The 18,114-nt window shown below is 53.0% G+C and overlaps 2 protein-coding genes across 2 annotated transcripts; both read right to left on the bottom strand.

The window, feature by feature from the left end:
* Positions 1-408: 408 nt before the first annotated feature.
* Positions 409-8,525, bottom strand: COX5A (cytochrome c oxidase subunit 5A). Its single transcript, XM_080396031.1, has 5 exons — positions 8,352-8,525; positions 4,600-4,716; positions 3,389-3,510; positions 1,888-2,010; positions 409-572 (listed from the first exon to the last, which is right to left on the bottom strand). Exons 1-4 carry the CDS (start codon positions 8,434-8,436, stop codon positions 1,897-1,899), a joined length of 438 nt encoding a protein of 145 aa, XP_080252157.1. The 5' UTR covers positions 8,437-8,525; the 3' UTR covers positions 409-572; positions 1,888-1,896.
* A 1,744-nt stretch (positions 8,526-10,269) lies between these two features.
* Positions 10,270-17,379, bottom strand: RPP25 (ribonuclease P/MRP subunit p25). The gene has a single exon (XM_080396027.1). It carries the CDS (start codon positions 13,126-13,128, stop codon positions 12,412-12,414), a length of 717 nt encoding a protein of 238 aa, XP_080252153.1. The 5' UTR covers positions 13,129-17,379; the 3' UTR covers positions 10,270-12,411.
* Between the last annotated feature and the right edge of the window lie 735 nt (positions 17,380-18,114).

The following is an 18,114-nucleotide window of genomic DNA, read 5'->3' as shown; positions in this document are numbered from 1 at the left end:
AACCCCTGCCTGCACCAGAACAGAGGTGGTAAACAGGGTCTTCAGAGCAACATCTATTCTGGAACAGATCACCAGCCCCACTGGACACCAGCAAAAGCCCACCCCTTGCAGGAGCCTCCCACCCACCTTGGAGGCTTCTTAAGCCCCAACTTTGTCACAGGAAAATTGTTGCTCAAGGGCAGGGGAAGCTTTGCAAGTACTTGTTGGTGTCCTCCTCCCCAAAGGGGTGTGTACCAGAGGGTCACCATGCCCTCCAGGTCCTTTCTCTTCCCAAAGGTGGAGCCAGGAGCTTGGGCAAAGCCACCCCATGCCAGGATTTATAGCCGCCTACTCTCTTGGGAAAGCACATTGTTTCTTCCTTTTCCCCATAAAAGCAAAAGAATAATCACACAAGCCACCACTACCACATCAGTCAAACCAGTTTTTCCTTTATTAGGTCCAACTTCACATCACATACATTGTGACTCAATAAAGGAAGAAGTTATTTCAAATAAGGTAATACGTTAACATTTGTGTCTCCAGGCGACCGTGTACAATCAGGTAAGCACTGGTAAAATGCTCGAGTAATGCACCTGGAACAGAAAAAAATAAAAGAACTGAAAAAACGTTAAAGCAGCAGCCCAGTATCTTCACAGAGTTTCCATGGGGTCTCACATCAGTTACTCCACTGCTTGCTTTTACGCTCAAAGCCCCGTTTAATCACACCCAGCCCCCAAGAGGCATTCCCAGCACGGCTGCCTCACCGTTCCCTTGCACCAAGACATCATATCCCGGGCAAGGGGGAGGGTAGGGACTTAAAAGATCGAGAATTAAGTACTATTTGCCATCTGACCCCCCCCACCTCTATTCTGAGTATTAAGAAAAAAAAAAAAATAATATGACATGGGCCATCTCCTGAAGAATGTTAGACTGCCTTACCTAACTTCACTTCCATGAGGATTTTTATGTAGGGCTTAATTTTAGTCTGGGGTTCAAGTACATTCAGCCTTGCCTATACTTAATGAGAGATCCTCATTAATCAGAGAAATCGCTGTTTAGTAACAACACCTTCATATGCTGCAGCTCACATAAGAGGCTGGTACTTATGACTGAGATCTACATGTCTTAGTTACAGTTGTTTTCAAGTTTAGAAAGCATTCAGAAGTTCAGCTGTAAAAAACCAGTAAAACCAGTGGCTTTCTAAGACTTGAGGCTGCTGGAATCAGGATGAAATATTACATGCCCTGCTCCTGAATTATCAATTGAGGCTAAAGGATATTCTGCACACAGGTCAGCTAAGCTCTGGCTACACTACAGCTGATGTGTTTATTCTGTAAGCAAAGCACTCTTTAATGTAACGTTTAATTACACTAAAAGATGCTATTTTAAGTGTAACACGAAGAAACTTCAGTGTTGCTGGGTGACTACCATTAGTGGGGCCTATTTTCTAGCATAACCTAGTAATTAGCATCTCCCAGTTTTCTAAATAGGCTAGACCGTGACAATAAAATGAAAGTTTGTGCATTTCCAGTGGAAATGATCCTGCTGTTTGCTAAAAATGCTTCTGCGGACAAGGTGACAAGGAGCAAAGGTCAACAACACGCTGCCAACAAAGTGCTGCAATACCCATTGTCTTGGCAACTGCTATCTAGAAACTTCTGGGAGGTTGCCAACCACCCTACCCCTTCTCAAGCAACTGCACTGTTCTTTTTTTAAGCCTTCTTTGAAAAGGGTTAGTGCCTTTCCAAGGAGACCTGCAGTGACATGAGATACTCGTAGAATCACATTACAAGCTTGAAATTCACAGCCTTTCACAGACCCACGAAGGCAAGGAAGAGGACTCTGGCAGGAGAGTTTTAGGGTACAGGAGTCCCATGCAAGAGTCTCAGAAGCAAGGACATCCCTTACCAATAAGGTCTATGCTTTGTCCAGGCCCAGTTCCTCTGGAGTGGAGATTCCCAGTTCACTCAAAGTTGGTCTAAGTTCCTGGATAACGTAAGGATAGATTTCCTTGTGAGGTCCTGCCTTGTCCTAAATAAAAAGGAACGGTGTTATTTCGACAGCAAGCTGTTGTTAAGGTCAGGTTTGCAATCAAGACATGTGTTCACAAATGTGTCTATGGCCTGATCCACCAACTGCTCATGAAAGTAGCTCCTGCAGGACAGGAGAGCATGGCCCAGCTCCACCTGCGTGTCAAGTAAACAAGACCTGTATACAGCTACACTGGAAAGTCCTCCTACCATTGACTGTGGCTGCAGAGCACCCCAGAATAATACTGAACTCCCCTTCAGGGGATTTGCAGATTATTCTTAACACCTGACACCTTTCCCTCATTTAACATCACGCTGATGTGACCCGTGACTTGTGCCAGACCACACAAAACTCAAAGCGGAGCCAAGCTCAAGCTCCTTCAACAAGAGATGCTTTGCAAACCATCCCAAATACCACTTACACCTTAGGAAACAGAATGAAAATGATATCCAATCAGTAAAATGGGAAAAATAAAATCAGCTTTTGGGCAGAGCTGGGAGAAAATTTAACTTGCTCAGAAATCAGAGGAAAAACATCACTCCTTGAGTAATATTTACATGGAGCTCCACAAAGAGCATATACCTGTCTCCAGGTTCTGATAAACTGAGTTGTCCCCTAGATGGTGGGGACAAAAGACAGGAGAAAAAAATAAGAGAGTTAAGAAAAACGTATGAAGGTTCTTCCATTGGTCTTATGTCTCTAAAACCATTAAAAAACTTCCACTATTACAGAAGAATACAGAAAGCAGAAGTGGCAAACTGGGAAGCAACTGATTGTGGAGTAAAGTTTGAAGTGTGTATTTGACAGCTAGCAGCAAAGACCTCCACACCAGTCCTCACTTGTGGCAAAAAACAGTTGGAAGAGCACAGCTGGCTTCTACAACTGAAATAGAACTCCTGTCTCCATCCCCACCCCCTTTAACTCCCTGTTAAATGAAGGCCGGACTCAGGTTTCAAGGTGCTTGTTTATGTTATTTTTCAAGCCTATGCTGCTTCCTGAGTTACTACTCCCAGCCAGCTCAGTATTCATACCTTTTAAGAAGCCAGTAAGGTGCCTTCATTTGAGATATTTCTAGTAATGCTTATTAAAAAAAAAAAAAAGAAAAATCCTTAAAACTTTCCCACCAGAGTCAGCATCAAGAAAGGAAAACATGAACGTAAGAATGCTTTACTTGAAGCTGTGCTGTTGAGTACTCTGACCTCAAAATAATTATTTCAAGTCACTGAGCACATGCTCATAACAAAGCTATTGATTCTGGCAGCAGGAAACAGTGGTTTCCCTTTGCACCACTAAGAGTAAGCCAAGAAAAACTCTTCTGCTGCTGGGCTCTCGGCAGTGCGAACACAGCAGTTACACCCTAGGCTGCCATTCCACTCACCTTTACAACTTCTAAAATGCGGACGGCACTGGCAAAGTCATTTAACCGTCTGCATGCCCTCAGAGCTGCATCGATGATTTTTGGTTCCGGAACCAGGTCATAACCCACAAGTGTGTTTATGCCTGTAAATATAAGGAAATGTCAAAAGGAAACTGGCATCAGCTCATCACGCTACCAAAAGAAACCTGCCAAGCATTACTTTGCTCTCTCGTAAAAGAATAAAGTACTACCAGAACACCGGTCCCTACTAGAAGCTGATCACAACTTTCACTGCTATTTTGGGGACACCCCCCCCGCCCCCAAGGATTTTCTTTTGCTTTCCTCCCTCTCACTTTTGCTCACTGATGTAGATTTTAAATAGATTCAATGAAATCCCAGTGGGCCAGTTCTATCCAATCTCCCAACAGGAGTCAAGTGTCTGCACCACAGCACATCAGCTATGAAATCTTTAATAAACCCAAATTACTTCATTCCTACAGGTGTTAACGAAACTGGAACTTGAGCTGCTTTCTGTTCCCTCCCTCTCCTTTCCAAGGGAAGAGCCCAACACCTTGTCATTCAGGTGATGCTGGAATGATCCCTCTGGCTGCCAAACACATTTTTAGGCCCCAGTTGGGGTATTTTAATGGGACCTGGCAACTCCACAGCAAATAACAATTGGAGACAACCAGGCAAACAGCCTACAGCGTGTTATGGCCAAGCCAGTAAGTCAAAGTCCAAAGAAAAATGTGTGTGGTTACACACCAAGCAACAGCTGAACTCAAATACACTTTCCTCAGAGCAAACATTTCTCTCCCTCCCACCCAGGTGTTAAAATGCATGTTCTGGGCTACTAAAACTTGCAAAGCCTGGACTCCCACTGTCTTATACCCCTGCTCTCCCTCCCTGTGTGTGCCGTGGCTCCTTCTGACCCGCTTGTTTGGTTGGTGAGGTGCCATCACCTGCAGCACCAGGCTCAGAGCTGAGCAGACGGCAGCATGCCAACCACAAGCACATGCAGAGCAGCCAGATAACTCAGAACAAATAAGGCTCACACAGTGCCTTGCCCCAGCTGAGTATTTACAGGATTGCTCTCCTACACCGAACTCCCAGTTTTCACTATTTCTGGTCTCCAACAGCAAAGTAAAAATAAGTTGTTATTTCTGGTCACGAAACTATTACAAACCAGTTATATTTACTCCGTGTTACTGCCCCCTTTTCACTCAACATACCTTTCCTGAGCTCCCAGGCATCAATATCTGGCTTGTTGAAATACGTCACCCAGCGAGCATCGAATTCTTCATCTGATTCTTGTGACCCATGAGAGTAGCAGCGGGCATGCAGTACAGCTGAATGCAAAAAAACCCGAAGAGACTTTGAACAAACAGAAAATAACTGCATTTTTAGTCCTGACCAAGAGACCAAAAGCCATAAAATACATATTTCACTCACTACAGTCAGTCTGGATGAGACCTCAGCCTGGATAAGCACTGGATGAATACAGCTTATTAAATATCGGTTGGGTTTTTTGTGTCAAAGTGGGTATTTTCTGTTGTACATCAGACTTCTGAAGTGTTCCCAGACCCTTTGGTCAGAACAGGATTACTTAATGACAGGGGGAAATGCAAGAGAAAAACAATTCTGTGAAACCAGTCCTTAAGAGAATTTTTCTGGGATCCCAGTTTCTATAACATACAAGAATTTTCCATCTCCCCAGAGCCAAGCAAGTCAGAAAAATGTAACATACACATGCTTCATCAACAAGACACTGAAGCAGCACAATCGTTCTGTTCCCCACATTCAATCCTTCTCAAAACCACAAGACTTGTCCATGCAGCGAGTTTAGCTGTGTGAATCAGTTTTGCAGTAGCATTCCTGCCAGAAATAAAACCCTATACCCTATTAGTATACCCATCCACTTCAGATGAATATTCCGGTTTCTTCTGGAGTAATTTCCTACTCCTGAAATTGCTCCATAACTGATTTTGTAATCCAGGAAAAGCAGATTTCCCAACCAACAGACTGACTTTGATGGATGACTCAATAGCAACGAGCTGCAGGTCTTTGATTCCAGCACAAGTTCAGAGCTGATGAAGGCCCATTCTAAAGTGGTTTTAGGATTCTGCACAAAATGACATGAGCTCAGCTATAAAGGCTCTCAAAAGCAAAAGGATGAGAGCTATTTCTTCCAACAGGCTACTGAAGGGTTGAAGGAGAAAAAAAATAAATAAAAAAAACCAACTGCTGTCTCTGCACCTATCCAAGATAAAACTCCTGGATTCAAGGTTGTAATTGCATTAGTATTTGATAATTAATAAAGCAGAGAAGTCGATTTTACTCCAACGGACAAATAAGGCTGATATGATTCTGAACTCATTTCTTCCCTCAACACCACTCTTTATCACAAATTGTTTTTTTTCATTTGCATGTCTTGTCTTTTTCAACCCACAAAGGTTGGAACAGTTTTTCAAAAGGAACTAAAACCTAGGGCACAGCCAGCCCCACTCACATCAGAGCTGTGCTGGGTCCTCCCTGCAAAGTCCAAGTGCTCTGCAAGCTGCCTTACCAGCAGAACACAAGCCTGGCAAGAGACCGCCTCCTCTCCCTGATGGCAATTTCACTCCACTCATATTTGCAGAGAGGTCGTACACCAGATATGACCTTGTCAGTCTGAAGCTCTGCTTCAGAGGAAGTCAGATATAGCTAGTTACTTTTTTCCTACTTCACCTAGCATGAACTGCTCATACTGACCCATTACAAAGCTTTAAATAAAAGAAGAAATCCCCAAACTGGGTTGCATTTTCATCTTTCCCAGATAGACTTTTCTACTTCGAAGATCACAGCAAACAGCATACTGCGAACCAGCATCCTAATTCTACATAAAACACAGTGGAGCAATCCACAGCGGTTTCAAGGAGTATCCTCAGTCTCATTAGCTGTCAGCCCAATCAGAACGCAATCCAGATTTTTAACAAAATTTAACGTGGTCCAGCATTTCAGCTGCAATTCTGGTTTATGCAATCCCTCCCATAACATGAAAATATCTTCATTTATCTACATAAGGGAAAAGTAAACAACAGGCCAAGTCAGAATCATAATGCTCTTTTGCTGTTCTATAGGGAGATTCCCCATCCTCTCCCCAGCTCCAAAACGCACCTTTGACCCCGCTTTCTCCAATAAATCACGTGCACAGCTGATAGCAGAGCAAGAGCACTCCCCTTCAAATGCTCCTGCACCCAGGCAGGGAGCGAGCAGACGCTGCTGAAAGGCCCTCAGATGCTGGCCCATTTGGGGGAAAATACTTCTTTTCTTAATCACGGAGAAAGAGAAATAGCAGGTTTCAGTTTGAGAAAGACCTAATTTGAAGCTCTCAAATGCCATCTCTAAGTTGATAAACTAAAGTCTTTTTCCACTGAGCGCTCAACAAAACCCTTCCCTTTAGTCTTAAAGGACTGACTCAGTTAAACTAAAAGGATCCTGAAGAAAAATAAAAAAGACCACAAGAATCTGAACTCTGGATTTCCAGGATGCATTTTTCAATTGCTGCTATGTTTCTTTCAAACCCTTTGTCTTCCATCCTAGAACATTTATGTATCGGAGAGCAGGCTCTGCGAGCCTCTCTGGCAAAGCAGAGGGGCTGCAGGAGTGAGCCTGGTGCCTCGCCTTTCAGTGGGGTCCCTCAAGGTCACTGTCACACATACGCTGCATATATGACAGCTGAACCACGCCAACCCAGCCGTGTGAAGATTCCCAACTCACGGAAGAAGCAAAGGGCAAGTATGTTTGCAGAGGCACGTTTTCAAGAGAACTCAACAAACTTCGAGAAGCCAGGAGGCTAAAGTCACCTAACATTATGCAAAGAGGTGTTAAATCTTCCTGGAGCGTCAGAATTTGTCAGCTTTCCCTGTTAATGAGCACAGAAGAAAAACCAACATCAAGAGGAGCATTAATTTACAGGAAAAAGATGGGCAGTGAGAAGCCCAGGAGTGCACACACATTACAGGCAGAACATTTTGCAGCATTATTTAATGTAAACCTAAAGCCACGGGCACGCGAGGTGGCCCCAGCGTGTCAGATCTGCTGAAACATAAACCGCCGGGGCCAGGAGCAAAGGCGAGGAGGGTCAGAAGTGTTAAGCGAGGCGTTTGTAAGACAAGACCTTGGAGAAGAAGAACACGGAGCCCGCGCGGACGGAGAGCAGCCAGCATTCAGCAGGAGCGCAAAGGAACTGCGGGCAAAGAATTTTAATGGATATAAAAGGAAAATGGGGGGGTGGGGGGTGGAGAAGTATGAAAGAAGTCCTAGCGCGCAGACAGAATGACCACAACTGATTTCTTCCCGTTTTTTAAAAATCGCAGCCGTATGCTCGCCGTTGTAAGTATTTGACTCAGGGGTGCTGCAGGAGAGGCATGCACAGGCCTCCCCATGCTGTCACCCTGATCGGTGCCTGCTAATTAGCTTTTAATTGGGACAACAGGCCCTGCAGCCCGGGTGCTTTCTCTCTGGTTCCAGGCCGGCACCGCGCTGCCTGCGGCTGCTCTCCCTCCCGTTCCGATAAACTGGGGGGTTAATGGGGGGGCGGGCGGAGGCCGGGCGCTGGGGCAGGGCCGCCCCGGTGCCGGGCTGCGCGGGTCACCGCCGACCTCCGTCAATGTCACCTTGGCGGGCGGCCCGGGGACAGCGCCGCCGCCCGCCCCGCCGCCGCCCCCGGGAAGGGGCTCAGCGCCCCGCAGGAACCGGCGGGGCCGGGGGCGGCGGGGGGGAGCGGGGGCGGCGGGAGCGGGGCCGCGGCCCGGCCCGCGCACTAGGCCGCAGGGGCGGCCTGCCCTCGAGTGACGCCGCCGGGTCATCGCAAGGACGCGGCGCCAGCCGGGCCGGGCCCCGCCGCCTCCCGCCCACCGGGGCCGGACCCCTCAGGGCCGGGCCGAGCCAAACCGGGCTGGAGTCGTGGCAGGCGGGAGGAAAGACGCGGGCGGCCGCTCACCTGCGGGGCCGGCGGGCCGGCGGACGGCCGCGCGGAGGCCGGAGACAGCGCAGCGGCGGAGGAGCGCGGCGGCGGCGGGCAGCATGGCGGCGGGGAGGCAGCACCGGGCAGCGGGGGCGCGCGCCGCTCGCTCCTGTCACCGGCAGCGCGAGGAAGGTACGGCGGCGCCGCAGGGACACGCCGCGCCGGGGCGGGAGGCGGGCGGGGCGCGGGGCGGGGCCGGCCGCCATTTTGTGTGTGTGCCGCCCTCAGCCGCCCTGAGGCGTCAGGCCCGCCGCCCGGCTGAGTGGCCGCGCTGGGCGCCTCGGGGGGATCGCTACGGGGCGATTGCTAGCCGGTCTTAGTGGTGTTATTTTGTGCTCAGAGGGAAAGTCATCTAAAGCTTGTGGTCGCTGAGGCGGCCGCTGTGTGAGAGTAATTAAACTCTCCCTGGGAGGGAAGTACATGGAGGTTCAGTGGTCAGTCAGCTGTAACTGTAGGGTCGACTATCTGGGACCCTCTAAAAGACTCTAAAACGCCCAGAAGAAGCGTGTTTGACGTTTAATCAATCTAGTGCTGCCTACTGAATAGGACTTTCCCAAGAAATGTGATGCATAAACATAAGCGTAGGCTATATAATTCTGCTTGAATGACCGATACAGCATGCATGTTAGGTGGAGTGAGTCCCCCATGCATCCAGCTGTGTGATAAAAGAATACCCACTTCTTCATGCTGCATTAGCGTTCAGGGGTTTCTTATTCCCGATCTTGGTGACATGGCTGCCATTGCCCGTGTGTGGCCTGGCAGCCCTGTTAGCCAAGGTGGTGGAGCACGGCTTGGGGAGGCGAGGGAGGCCCTTCCCTGGCCCTGCCCGCCATGGCTGTGCTGCCAGCTCCTGTGAGGGAACAGCACCCGGCTCCTTCCCGTGAGGGGAAAATGGGGGGGCCCAGCCCGGCTTTGGCTGCAGCATCCCGCAGCTCTCCAGGGCTTGCTGTGGCTCTGCCCCAGGGCCAGGCCTGGCACCCGGGAGGACAGCCTCCATCGCATCCTTGTGCCCAAACCTCACGGCCCCGGCTGCAGCGTGCTGCCCTCGGCCGCTGCTGCGCCACGTGCTGGCAGGAGGAGAGGGCTGGCCCAGCCACAGCCCGGGCTGCCGCGCAGGGCACTGCCACACCGGGCACTGCCGCGCAGGGCACCACCACGCTGGGCACCGCTGCACCGGGCACTGCCATGCAGGGCACCGCCATGCAGGGCATCGCCGCGCAGGGCACCACTGCACCGGGCACCGCCACACTGGGCACTGCTGTGCAGGGCACCGCTGCACCGGGCATCACCGTGCAGGGCACTGCCACACTGGGCACCACTGTGCAGGGCACTGCCACGCAGGGCACCGCTACACAGGGCACCACCACATAGGGCATCGCCGTGCAGGGCACCACTGCACCAGGCATCGCCGCGCAGGGCAGCACCACACCGGGCACCGCCGTGCAGGGCACTGCAGCGCAGGGCACCACCACGCAGGGCATCGCCATGCAGGGCACCGCTGCACCGGGCATTGCCGCACAGGGCACCACCACACAGGGCACCACCGCGCAGGGCACCACCACACCGGGCACCGCCATGCAGGGCACCACCACGCAGGGCATTGCCATGCAGGGCACCGCTGCACCGGGCATTGCTGCACAGGGCACCACCACGCAGGGCACCACCACGCAGGGCACCACTGCACCGGGCACTGCTGGGCTCGCAACAGCATCCTGAAAACTGTTCTTTGCAGGCTCCTGGGGCTGTGCCTCAGCAGTGCAGCACAAGATCATTGTGACAATTTTGCTCGCCCCATCTCCTTAGGACCCTGTGGAGCCAGATGTCATCATGCTATTTTAAATGCTTTGTATTTTTGGTTACAGTCTTTTTATTTTTTAACCATTTTCTCATGCAGGAAATACTTGGTCCACAGCTAGCAAAGCAAGGAGTACAAAATCCCCAGGCTCCTGTTGCCTCCAAGATTGGAAACTGCCTGCATATAGAATCAATTAAAAATAATTTTGCACATTAATGGAATAATGAGAAATGAGTGATTTGGGGTTTTTTCTCTCCTTGCTGGGAGCAATGTCAGACAGCAGCAGTGGGGCAGGGTTGTGGAGGTGAAGGACTGTTAGTTCTCGGCTGTGTGGCTGTGACAGTCTTTAGGCTTCAATCAGAGCATTTACAGAGGGGTTTATGTATTAGCATGATTTTTAGCACATACGGGGTAAGAGCCTGTACCTGGTGCTCTGGCTCGCGTGTAGGGCAGAGGGTTGAACCAGAATGGTGGCTGCACTGGTGAGAGGAGACTGGGGAAGAGCAGTCACTGGATGGGACAGAGCCCAAAGCTTTCTCAGCCCCAAACCCACCAAAAAAAATCATTTAAAAATTACAATTGAAAATTAATATTCAACTACATAGTGGCAGATAAGTGAAGTGAATCAATCTGCAGCAGGACAGATAAGGGCAAGCCTCTGGCCCGGAGGAGCAGCTGCCTGCTGAGGGAGATAACAAGGTCATCACCAAACAAAACAGACCCCTGCTTCCTCCTCCTCCTTGTTCCGCGGTCTCCTTTCATTCCTGCTCCCAGCCAAGCAAAGCACTTGCCAAGCAAGCCCTTGACAAAAGAGGGGACGCTTGTCGTTGCCGAGAGCGGGAGCGAGGTGGGGAGATAACGCGGCTGCAGCCAGAGCATCCCTCCCGGCTGGCTTTTGGGAAGCAAATGCTTATTAATACCAATTTAATTCATCCCACGGTGCCCCTGGGGGCTGCCTGGGCTGGATCGAGGGGAACCAAGTGGATTGGGGCTTGCTCAGCCTCCCATAACCCATCCCCTGCCCTCCCCACATCACCCTGGTCCCTGCTGTGCTGGCCTGAGGGGCTGACACAGGGGCTTTGCCAGGCTCTGCCATGCCAGCGGGGGCCAGGCTGCTGCCAGGGCACATAGGAGACCCCCATCCTGGTCCCATTCCAGAAAGGGACGGGATTTGGCTGGGATCCCTTGTCCTGGATCAGTAGCAGCCCTCACTGTGATCTGTGCCGTGGTCGGCAGCCAAGATGATCCCCCCATTTTCCCATAGACTTATTTCAACTATTTCTAAAGAGCTTTTATTTTCTGTTCATTTCCCTTTACCCCCTGGAAGAAGCAGGGATTTTGTTCCAAAGGGCTTTCCCAGGGAGCCAGCCCGCGGCAAGGGCTCTGCAGCCGAGCCCACAACCTGCGCCGAGCACCACATCCAGCCATGCCAACAACCCACTTAACACTCCCACTGCCCCCAGCTCGTGGTGTCAGGGCTTCACCCCAGCTCCAGACTACAAACACCTCCAGGAGAGCAAAGACCTGAATGTCTGATGCGGGAAGAAGAAGAAGAAGGGTTGTTTTATTTTCTTCTGCTGTCCCACAGACAGGCAGCGCAGTGCTTGGCTCCGTGGGCACAGGGAGGGAGCAACCCGTCTGCTTGTTTGTGTGTTTTATCGGGGATGAATCATGGTGCTGCGGGGCGCTGAGCCCGGCATTAATAAACCTGACAGCTCCTTGCCAGGCGTAATTGCAGCAGTTTTGATAATGAAGGTATTACTCCAACAGGCTTGGGGCAAAACCATCTCTCCTGATGGCTGGTAAATCACAATGGGGAGCGACGATGTGCAGCCACGTTCCCTGGTCCAGCACCGCTCGGTGAACGGCAACGGGTGCTCTGGCTCCCTGGAGTGACTGCAGAAAGGTGGCTGGTGGTGGCATTGCCTCTGGGTGGCCAAATTTGGGGTCAGCAGCTTGCCCCTGACACATTCTTCCCTGCTTCAGTCCATAACCAAGAGCTGGTTAGGTTTAACCCTTTAACCCTCACCCCAAGTACACAAGGTACACCCCCCCCAGCAGCAAGCCCCCATGCACGGGGCTCAGCTGGAGCAGTAGCAGCGAGTGGGGACACGCTGCGGGGGGGCTGCAGCACACTGGTGACCCCGGAGCAAGCATGACACAGGCTTCCCACTGCCTTTATCCACAGCAAAGCAGCTAAAAAAAAATAACTCGGAGTTCCTCCAGCATACAATCGCCTGCCTATATAGAGGGCATACTCCTGCACATATAGCTGGCATACAGCTGGTCGGGGTGGGAGGTGGTGGGGTCAGTGGTGGTGGTCTGGCTGGAGGTCGGTGGTCCCGAGCCCCTCGGGCTGTCAGGTACCTGTACCTGCAACTTCTTGGTCAGCAGCTCCTCACAGGGAGGTGGCAGGGGCCGCTTCAGCCCCTTGGTGGAGGAGCTCGACATGTCATCTCCTGCCTTGCTGAGCTCTGTCCCCAGCCCGTGCCAGGGCTCCGGGGGCTGGTAGCCTGTCTGGTTGGGATCCAGGGGGTCTCGGGAGAGCAGGATGCAGATGGAGGGGACATTCTTGTGGACAGTCAGGTTCTGCGCTGGGCCACCAGGCAGTGGGTCCTGGTTCTCCCAGACCTCCAGCAAGGTTTTGTAGCGTACCTTGGTGACCTGGTGAAGACCTCCCAGCTTCCGCTTCATGATCTCCACGCAGGTGATGGTCTTGGTGACTGCCCTGCCACAACCACTGAAGACGATCTGCCGGCTGCCCTTCAGCTCCATCTGGGCCATGGCGAAGTTCATCAGGTTCCTGATCTTGCTGCCCTCCTTCACTTTCATCTCCACCACGTCTGGGGGCAGGTCGGTGAAGGGCAGTGGGCTCTCCTCCTCTGACGTCCTCACCTTTCGGAAGTTCTCCATCCTGGACTGGGTGACAGGCTTGGCTGTCCCTCCTTCAGCAGTCATCCTTCACCTCTTCCCGATGGAACTGCTCAGGCTCTTAGCCCCCCAGGACCATGGCAGGGCTGACTCCACTGCCCTGCAGCCCAGCCTGCAGGAGGGCTGAGTTTAACGCTGCACCCCTGGGACCACCAGCCCTTTCCCCTCTGCTCACCTGGGGCTGGCTGCGGAGGAGCTGGCAGTGGGTCGGTGGCTGTGCTGGAGGCTGTCCCCCAGGGGCTGCAAGGTCCCCTGGGTGCCCCCGGTTGCTCCCAGCAGGGACGACAGCCAGCTCTGGCTCTTGGTGATGCTTGAGCTGCTCCGCTCCCACTGCAGCACTTGCTTCTGCTGCTCTTTGCTTCATTCTGGACTTCAGCAGCCCCCAGAGCTGTTCTGTGTAATTAGCAGATCCTCCCCCTCTCCCTCCCCTTCCTCCCCTCCTCCTCCCCTCGCTCTGCCTCCCATCCCAGCACCCAGCTCCTGCCTTCATCCCTGCTCAGTACCCAGAGTTGGGAAAGGCAAAGGGGAGGGCAGGGAGCCCAGGTCCCCATCCGGGAGCATGAAGGCAGGGAAGCAGCAGGCAGGGAAGGGAAGGTGGAAGGCAGAGGCAGAAGCTCACTCTTGCCTTCATCATGCTCCCGGAGTCCTGCCCCCTTAAAGAGAACCTGGTCTCTTCTCTCAGCGCTTGCTCCCCTCAAGGACGCCAACTGCTAACTGCGAATGTCAGCAGAGTGCGGGCAGCTGGCCTCCTGCCTGCCTCCTGCCTGCCTCCCTGGCACCCTCTACCCGGCAGCATCCCCAGAGGGGTAGGGAGTCCTGGCCATGCTGTGCCCGGGGATGGCATGGAGATGCAGGTGGTACTTTGGGAAGTACCGTGGAGCTTGAGCTCAATCCTTATTAGCCATCAGAGAAGCTAGTGGGACCAGCAGCCAGGAGAAATCCTGGCAGATGGCACTGCTGACCAGCTGTGGGGCTGGGGCATGCACCCGGCGGGCTGGGGCTCTGCTCCCCCGGCACCCCACAGCCTCAGCCCTGGCTCTGCCTGCAGGAAAACCTTTCCATCCCCAAAGCCCTGAGGAGCAGATGCCACGGCAGGACCAGTTTTCATGGGTGATTTCTCTCCCTCCTCCTTCTCCCTCCCCAGCCCTGCTGCTCTCCCAGCCCCTGTCCCTTGCTCTGTGCCACATCCCTACCAAGGAGCTGCCTGCCGTGGGGTCACCGTCATATTTACTGGCAGTACATCCCAGGAGATACCTATTGCAGGCCAGAAAATCTCCCCTTTCCGCCCCCAATGCCTTCCCCGAGCAGAGGTGATGTCCCTGCCCCAGGCCGGCCTTCTGCCTCCCCCTGTCACCTGCCCATCCCCTGCCTGCCCCAGCACCCCCAGACTCCCGCCCCGCTGGCTGGGGGATCATTGCACAGTGGAAAGACATGCCAAGTATTGACTTGCAGTCAAATCTTACTGGCCTCTGGAGGCCCCTGGATTGTTTTCACTCCAAGCCAGGCTTGAAAAAATACATAAATAAATAAATCAATCCGATGCCCATGGAGGTGAAGGCTGTGGCAAGGCAGGATGTGGCCATCCCCTCCCAGACAGGGCAAACCCCCACATCTCTGTGGTCCCCAAAGCAGCTTTCTGTGGGTGCTGCTGCCCTAAATGGGGGCAGGTATGGGCCACCCCCTGATCCGGACACCAGACTGGGGTCCAGGGGGTCTGCAGGTGATGGGAGGACAGCACCAGTGTGGGATGGGATGCTCCAACTAAGAGCAGTGCCCCGCTTCATTGGAAAATCCAAGGGATGGAAAGCATCTTTTTCCAACCCAGCTAACGCCCCATGAGGCCCCTTTGGCACAGAGGGGGAAACTGAGGCAGGGCCCACCATGACCCCAGACTCTCCCCCAGCACCGCTGGCAGATTCAGGCTTTGAGCATCCCCCAAGTCCCACCCAGCACTCTGCAGTAGCAAGCATGCCCGGTTGCTGTGCTTCCACCATGAATCCCTCACTCATATGGGACAAAACAATGTCATTTCCCCCCCTTTCTGCTTGATGACTACTTGAGGCATCCTTTCAGAAGGTGCTTGGCTCCTTCCTCAGGCAGGCAGGGATGGATTAAGCCTCTCAGGGAAACTGCTGCCTTCAAAAGATGCTAAAACCCTAGGAAAATAATCAGGAAAGATTTTAGCAACCATTTGCAGAGTGTGTGCAGTCGAGGGAGCTGAGAAATCCCTCCGAGTCGCTATTCAGGTGTTCAAACAGCCACCACTGGCACAGGAGGGTTACGTGGCCACCGCGGGCTGATGGCACCAAGGCTCCAGGCGAGCCAGTGCTGCTCAGTGCCGAGCCTGCAGCCGGATGAGTCCCTAGTGCTGGGTGAGCCATCCAACCCTTCTTTCCTGGCCCAGAACCAGCTCCTGCCTCCTGTGGCCCATTTTTTGTGCCATCAGGGTGCCTTCCCTACCCATCGCATGATGGAAGCAGCAGCAGCTTCTCCCACCCCCCACCTCTAATTGCTGCTTAACAAACTCTGCTTATTGCAGCCTCTGAAATGGAGGCAGATGAGGTGCAATCACAGCCAAGCCTTTCTGCATCCCTCAGAGGGCTGCGGAGGGTGCCCTCCCCCCAAGGCAAAGGCTGCGGCAGGGGGGCATTCATGACGGGGTCTTGCTTTCCCTCTGCAGTGCTTAAAATGTAAATGAAATTCATTATTAGCAACTCCATTGCTAATTGCCATCTGAAGCTATTCATTGGCCTGTCAGCTTATTTGTTGGAGGACAACAGAGTGGATCGGTTATTCCAAGTGAAGGAATAGCTGAAATGAGCTCAGCCGCAGCAAACAACAGGATGGGAGAGGATGGAGAGTGAGAATGGGGGGACAAAGGCACAGACAGCCCTAGCCTGGAGGGGACTGGGAAAAAAAAAAACATTGGGAAAGATGGGGAGTCATTTAAAATGGAGAAGAGGTAAATGGTAAAGGCAGGAAAGGAAAAGAAATAAGAACAAAGCAATTACACCCTGCGTATTGTCTGTCTGTCCTGAGCATCCACTCCGGTCACAGTGGGACCCAGGGACTGGTTTCTTCCCCCTTTTCCCCACTATGGTTTCTCTCTGAGCATCCCACATCCCAGTGCTATGGGCTGCCAGCACCCTACAGGGCTGGGGGGGGGGGGGGGGGTCGGGGGGTGTCCCCCTTCCCTGCAGGACCCTCTTGCCTGGCCCTGACCCCACAGGAGGTGTAAGTTTGGAAGGGCCATTTGGCAGGGGAGCCGAGAGGGGAGGGCTGGCAGCGGTGGGGATGGAGAGGGCTGCAGGGAATGGCACGGAGCCAGAGCTGACAACAGCCCCAGCCAAGCCTGGAAAAGCGGGGAAAAAGCCCAGAAACATATTCTTAATAGACAGGAGGGCAGCTGGACAGGAGCAGTAACCTGAGCCCCTGTCCTCCACCTGCCCTCTCTGTATTTTCTGTCATCCAAGGCGGCCCTGCATGGGAGTGGGTCGGAAAGTCAAAGCATCTGATACAGGGAAAGTCTCAGTACCACTCTCCATCTCTGCGTCACATCGGCCCCGGCTCAGGTCTCAGGTGCTCATCACATTGCACTTGGCAGCAGGCTGATGCCCAAGCTGATTGCAGCCCCAGGACAGGGTCGGGGGGTGTACGCAGATGGACCCCCAGCGTGCCACAGCTGCAGGGATCCCCTGCTCTGATCTTAACTAAGGTCCAGGAGCCACTGCTTCCCAGGATCAGCCTCCAGATGATGCAACCTTCAGCTCCCCAGCCTGCAGGGGCTGTCTTGAGATGCTAGAGGAACACTAGGAGTATCCTTTGGTAGCACCAGCTCCCTGCTAAGTGAGCCAGCAAGGGAAGTTCCTTGCTCTTACCATAAACAGAAAATAACAGACAATCCTCGTTTTGAGTGGGGCAGGCAGCAAAAGAAGTTCCTTTGCAGAGCTCCAGCACAGCAAGCATAGGGACATCATAAGGGCCCTGGGGGCGTAATAAACCCTAATGGTCCTGACCAGTCCCACCTGGGACCCCCTACCCACACCCTGCCCATGGTGCAGGAACTCTATTTCAGCTCAACTCAGTCCCAGTCTGAACTATGATGCAGCTGGTCTCTAGGTCAGTTGTAGCTGTCCTTATGTCTGATCTCTGCTGGTCTGGACTCCAACCCATGGGCTGACCCCTAGACCTGACCTGTAAATTGACTTCATGGCTTGCCTTTGAAGCTGTTTGTTCGCTGGGAACTTGCTGGTCGATGTGGACTTTTGGTTGAACCTGCCCTGCTCATGTAGTGAGGTTCTTACCCTGCCCTGGCATCTGCTTGGCTCCCTGGCCATCCTGACGAGCAAGGGGAGCACACATCCATTTCATTTCTGAATATCTCTTCTTGTAAAGCCTGCAGGCAGATGGAAATGTGGTGGTGGGGCAGCTCTGCGGTTGGCCATCCTCAAAGCCTCAGTGAGATGGGAAGGTGCTGGGGGAGCTGAGGCAGGCGAAGAAGCAGGTTGGGAGCAAATCTGGCTGAGAGAAAGCTCATGAGATGTGAAATAAGGGACACAAAGAAGTCCCTGTGGTCCTGGGCCCAGGGGAGGGATCTTGCGGCCCATCTGTGGTAAAATTGGGACTGAGCTGAGTCTGCAAAGGCATCTTCCCCAGGGAGTGGGGGTGGGCGCTGTGGCCAGCCCCAGATCCCCGAGGTGCTCAGCGCCTGCAGGCAGGGCAGTGAGGCAGAGCTGGCACAGCACTCCAAGTCTCAGAGCACCCCCGTGAGGTCTCGCACGTGGGTGAGCAGTGGTGCTTGGCAAGAGTGGGGATCCACAGCCATGTCTGTCCCCTTCCCCCCTTGCTCTTCATGTTCTTCCCCTTGCTCTGCTGCTGTCGTGCAGGGGACGGAGCTGGATGCACAGGGGTCCCATTCTCTGCAGGGGACAACAACTCCAGGTCCAAGACCCAGAAGGTGCTTAGAGTGGACAGCTGGGTCCCCAGATATGGGGTCGTGTGTGGCATGGTATT

The sequence above is a fragment of the Falco punctatus genome (assembly GCF_963210335.1).
Source record: "Falco punctatus genome assembly, chromosome: 7".
In the NCBI taxonomy this organism is placed as follows: domain Eukaryota; kingdom Metazoa; phylum Chordata; class Aves; order Falconiformes; family Falconidae; genus Falco; species Falco punctatus.
This window is presented reverse-complemented; position numbering and strand designations above follow the sequence as displayed.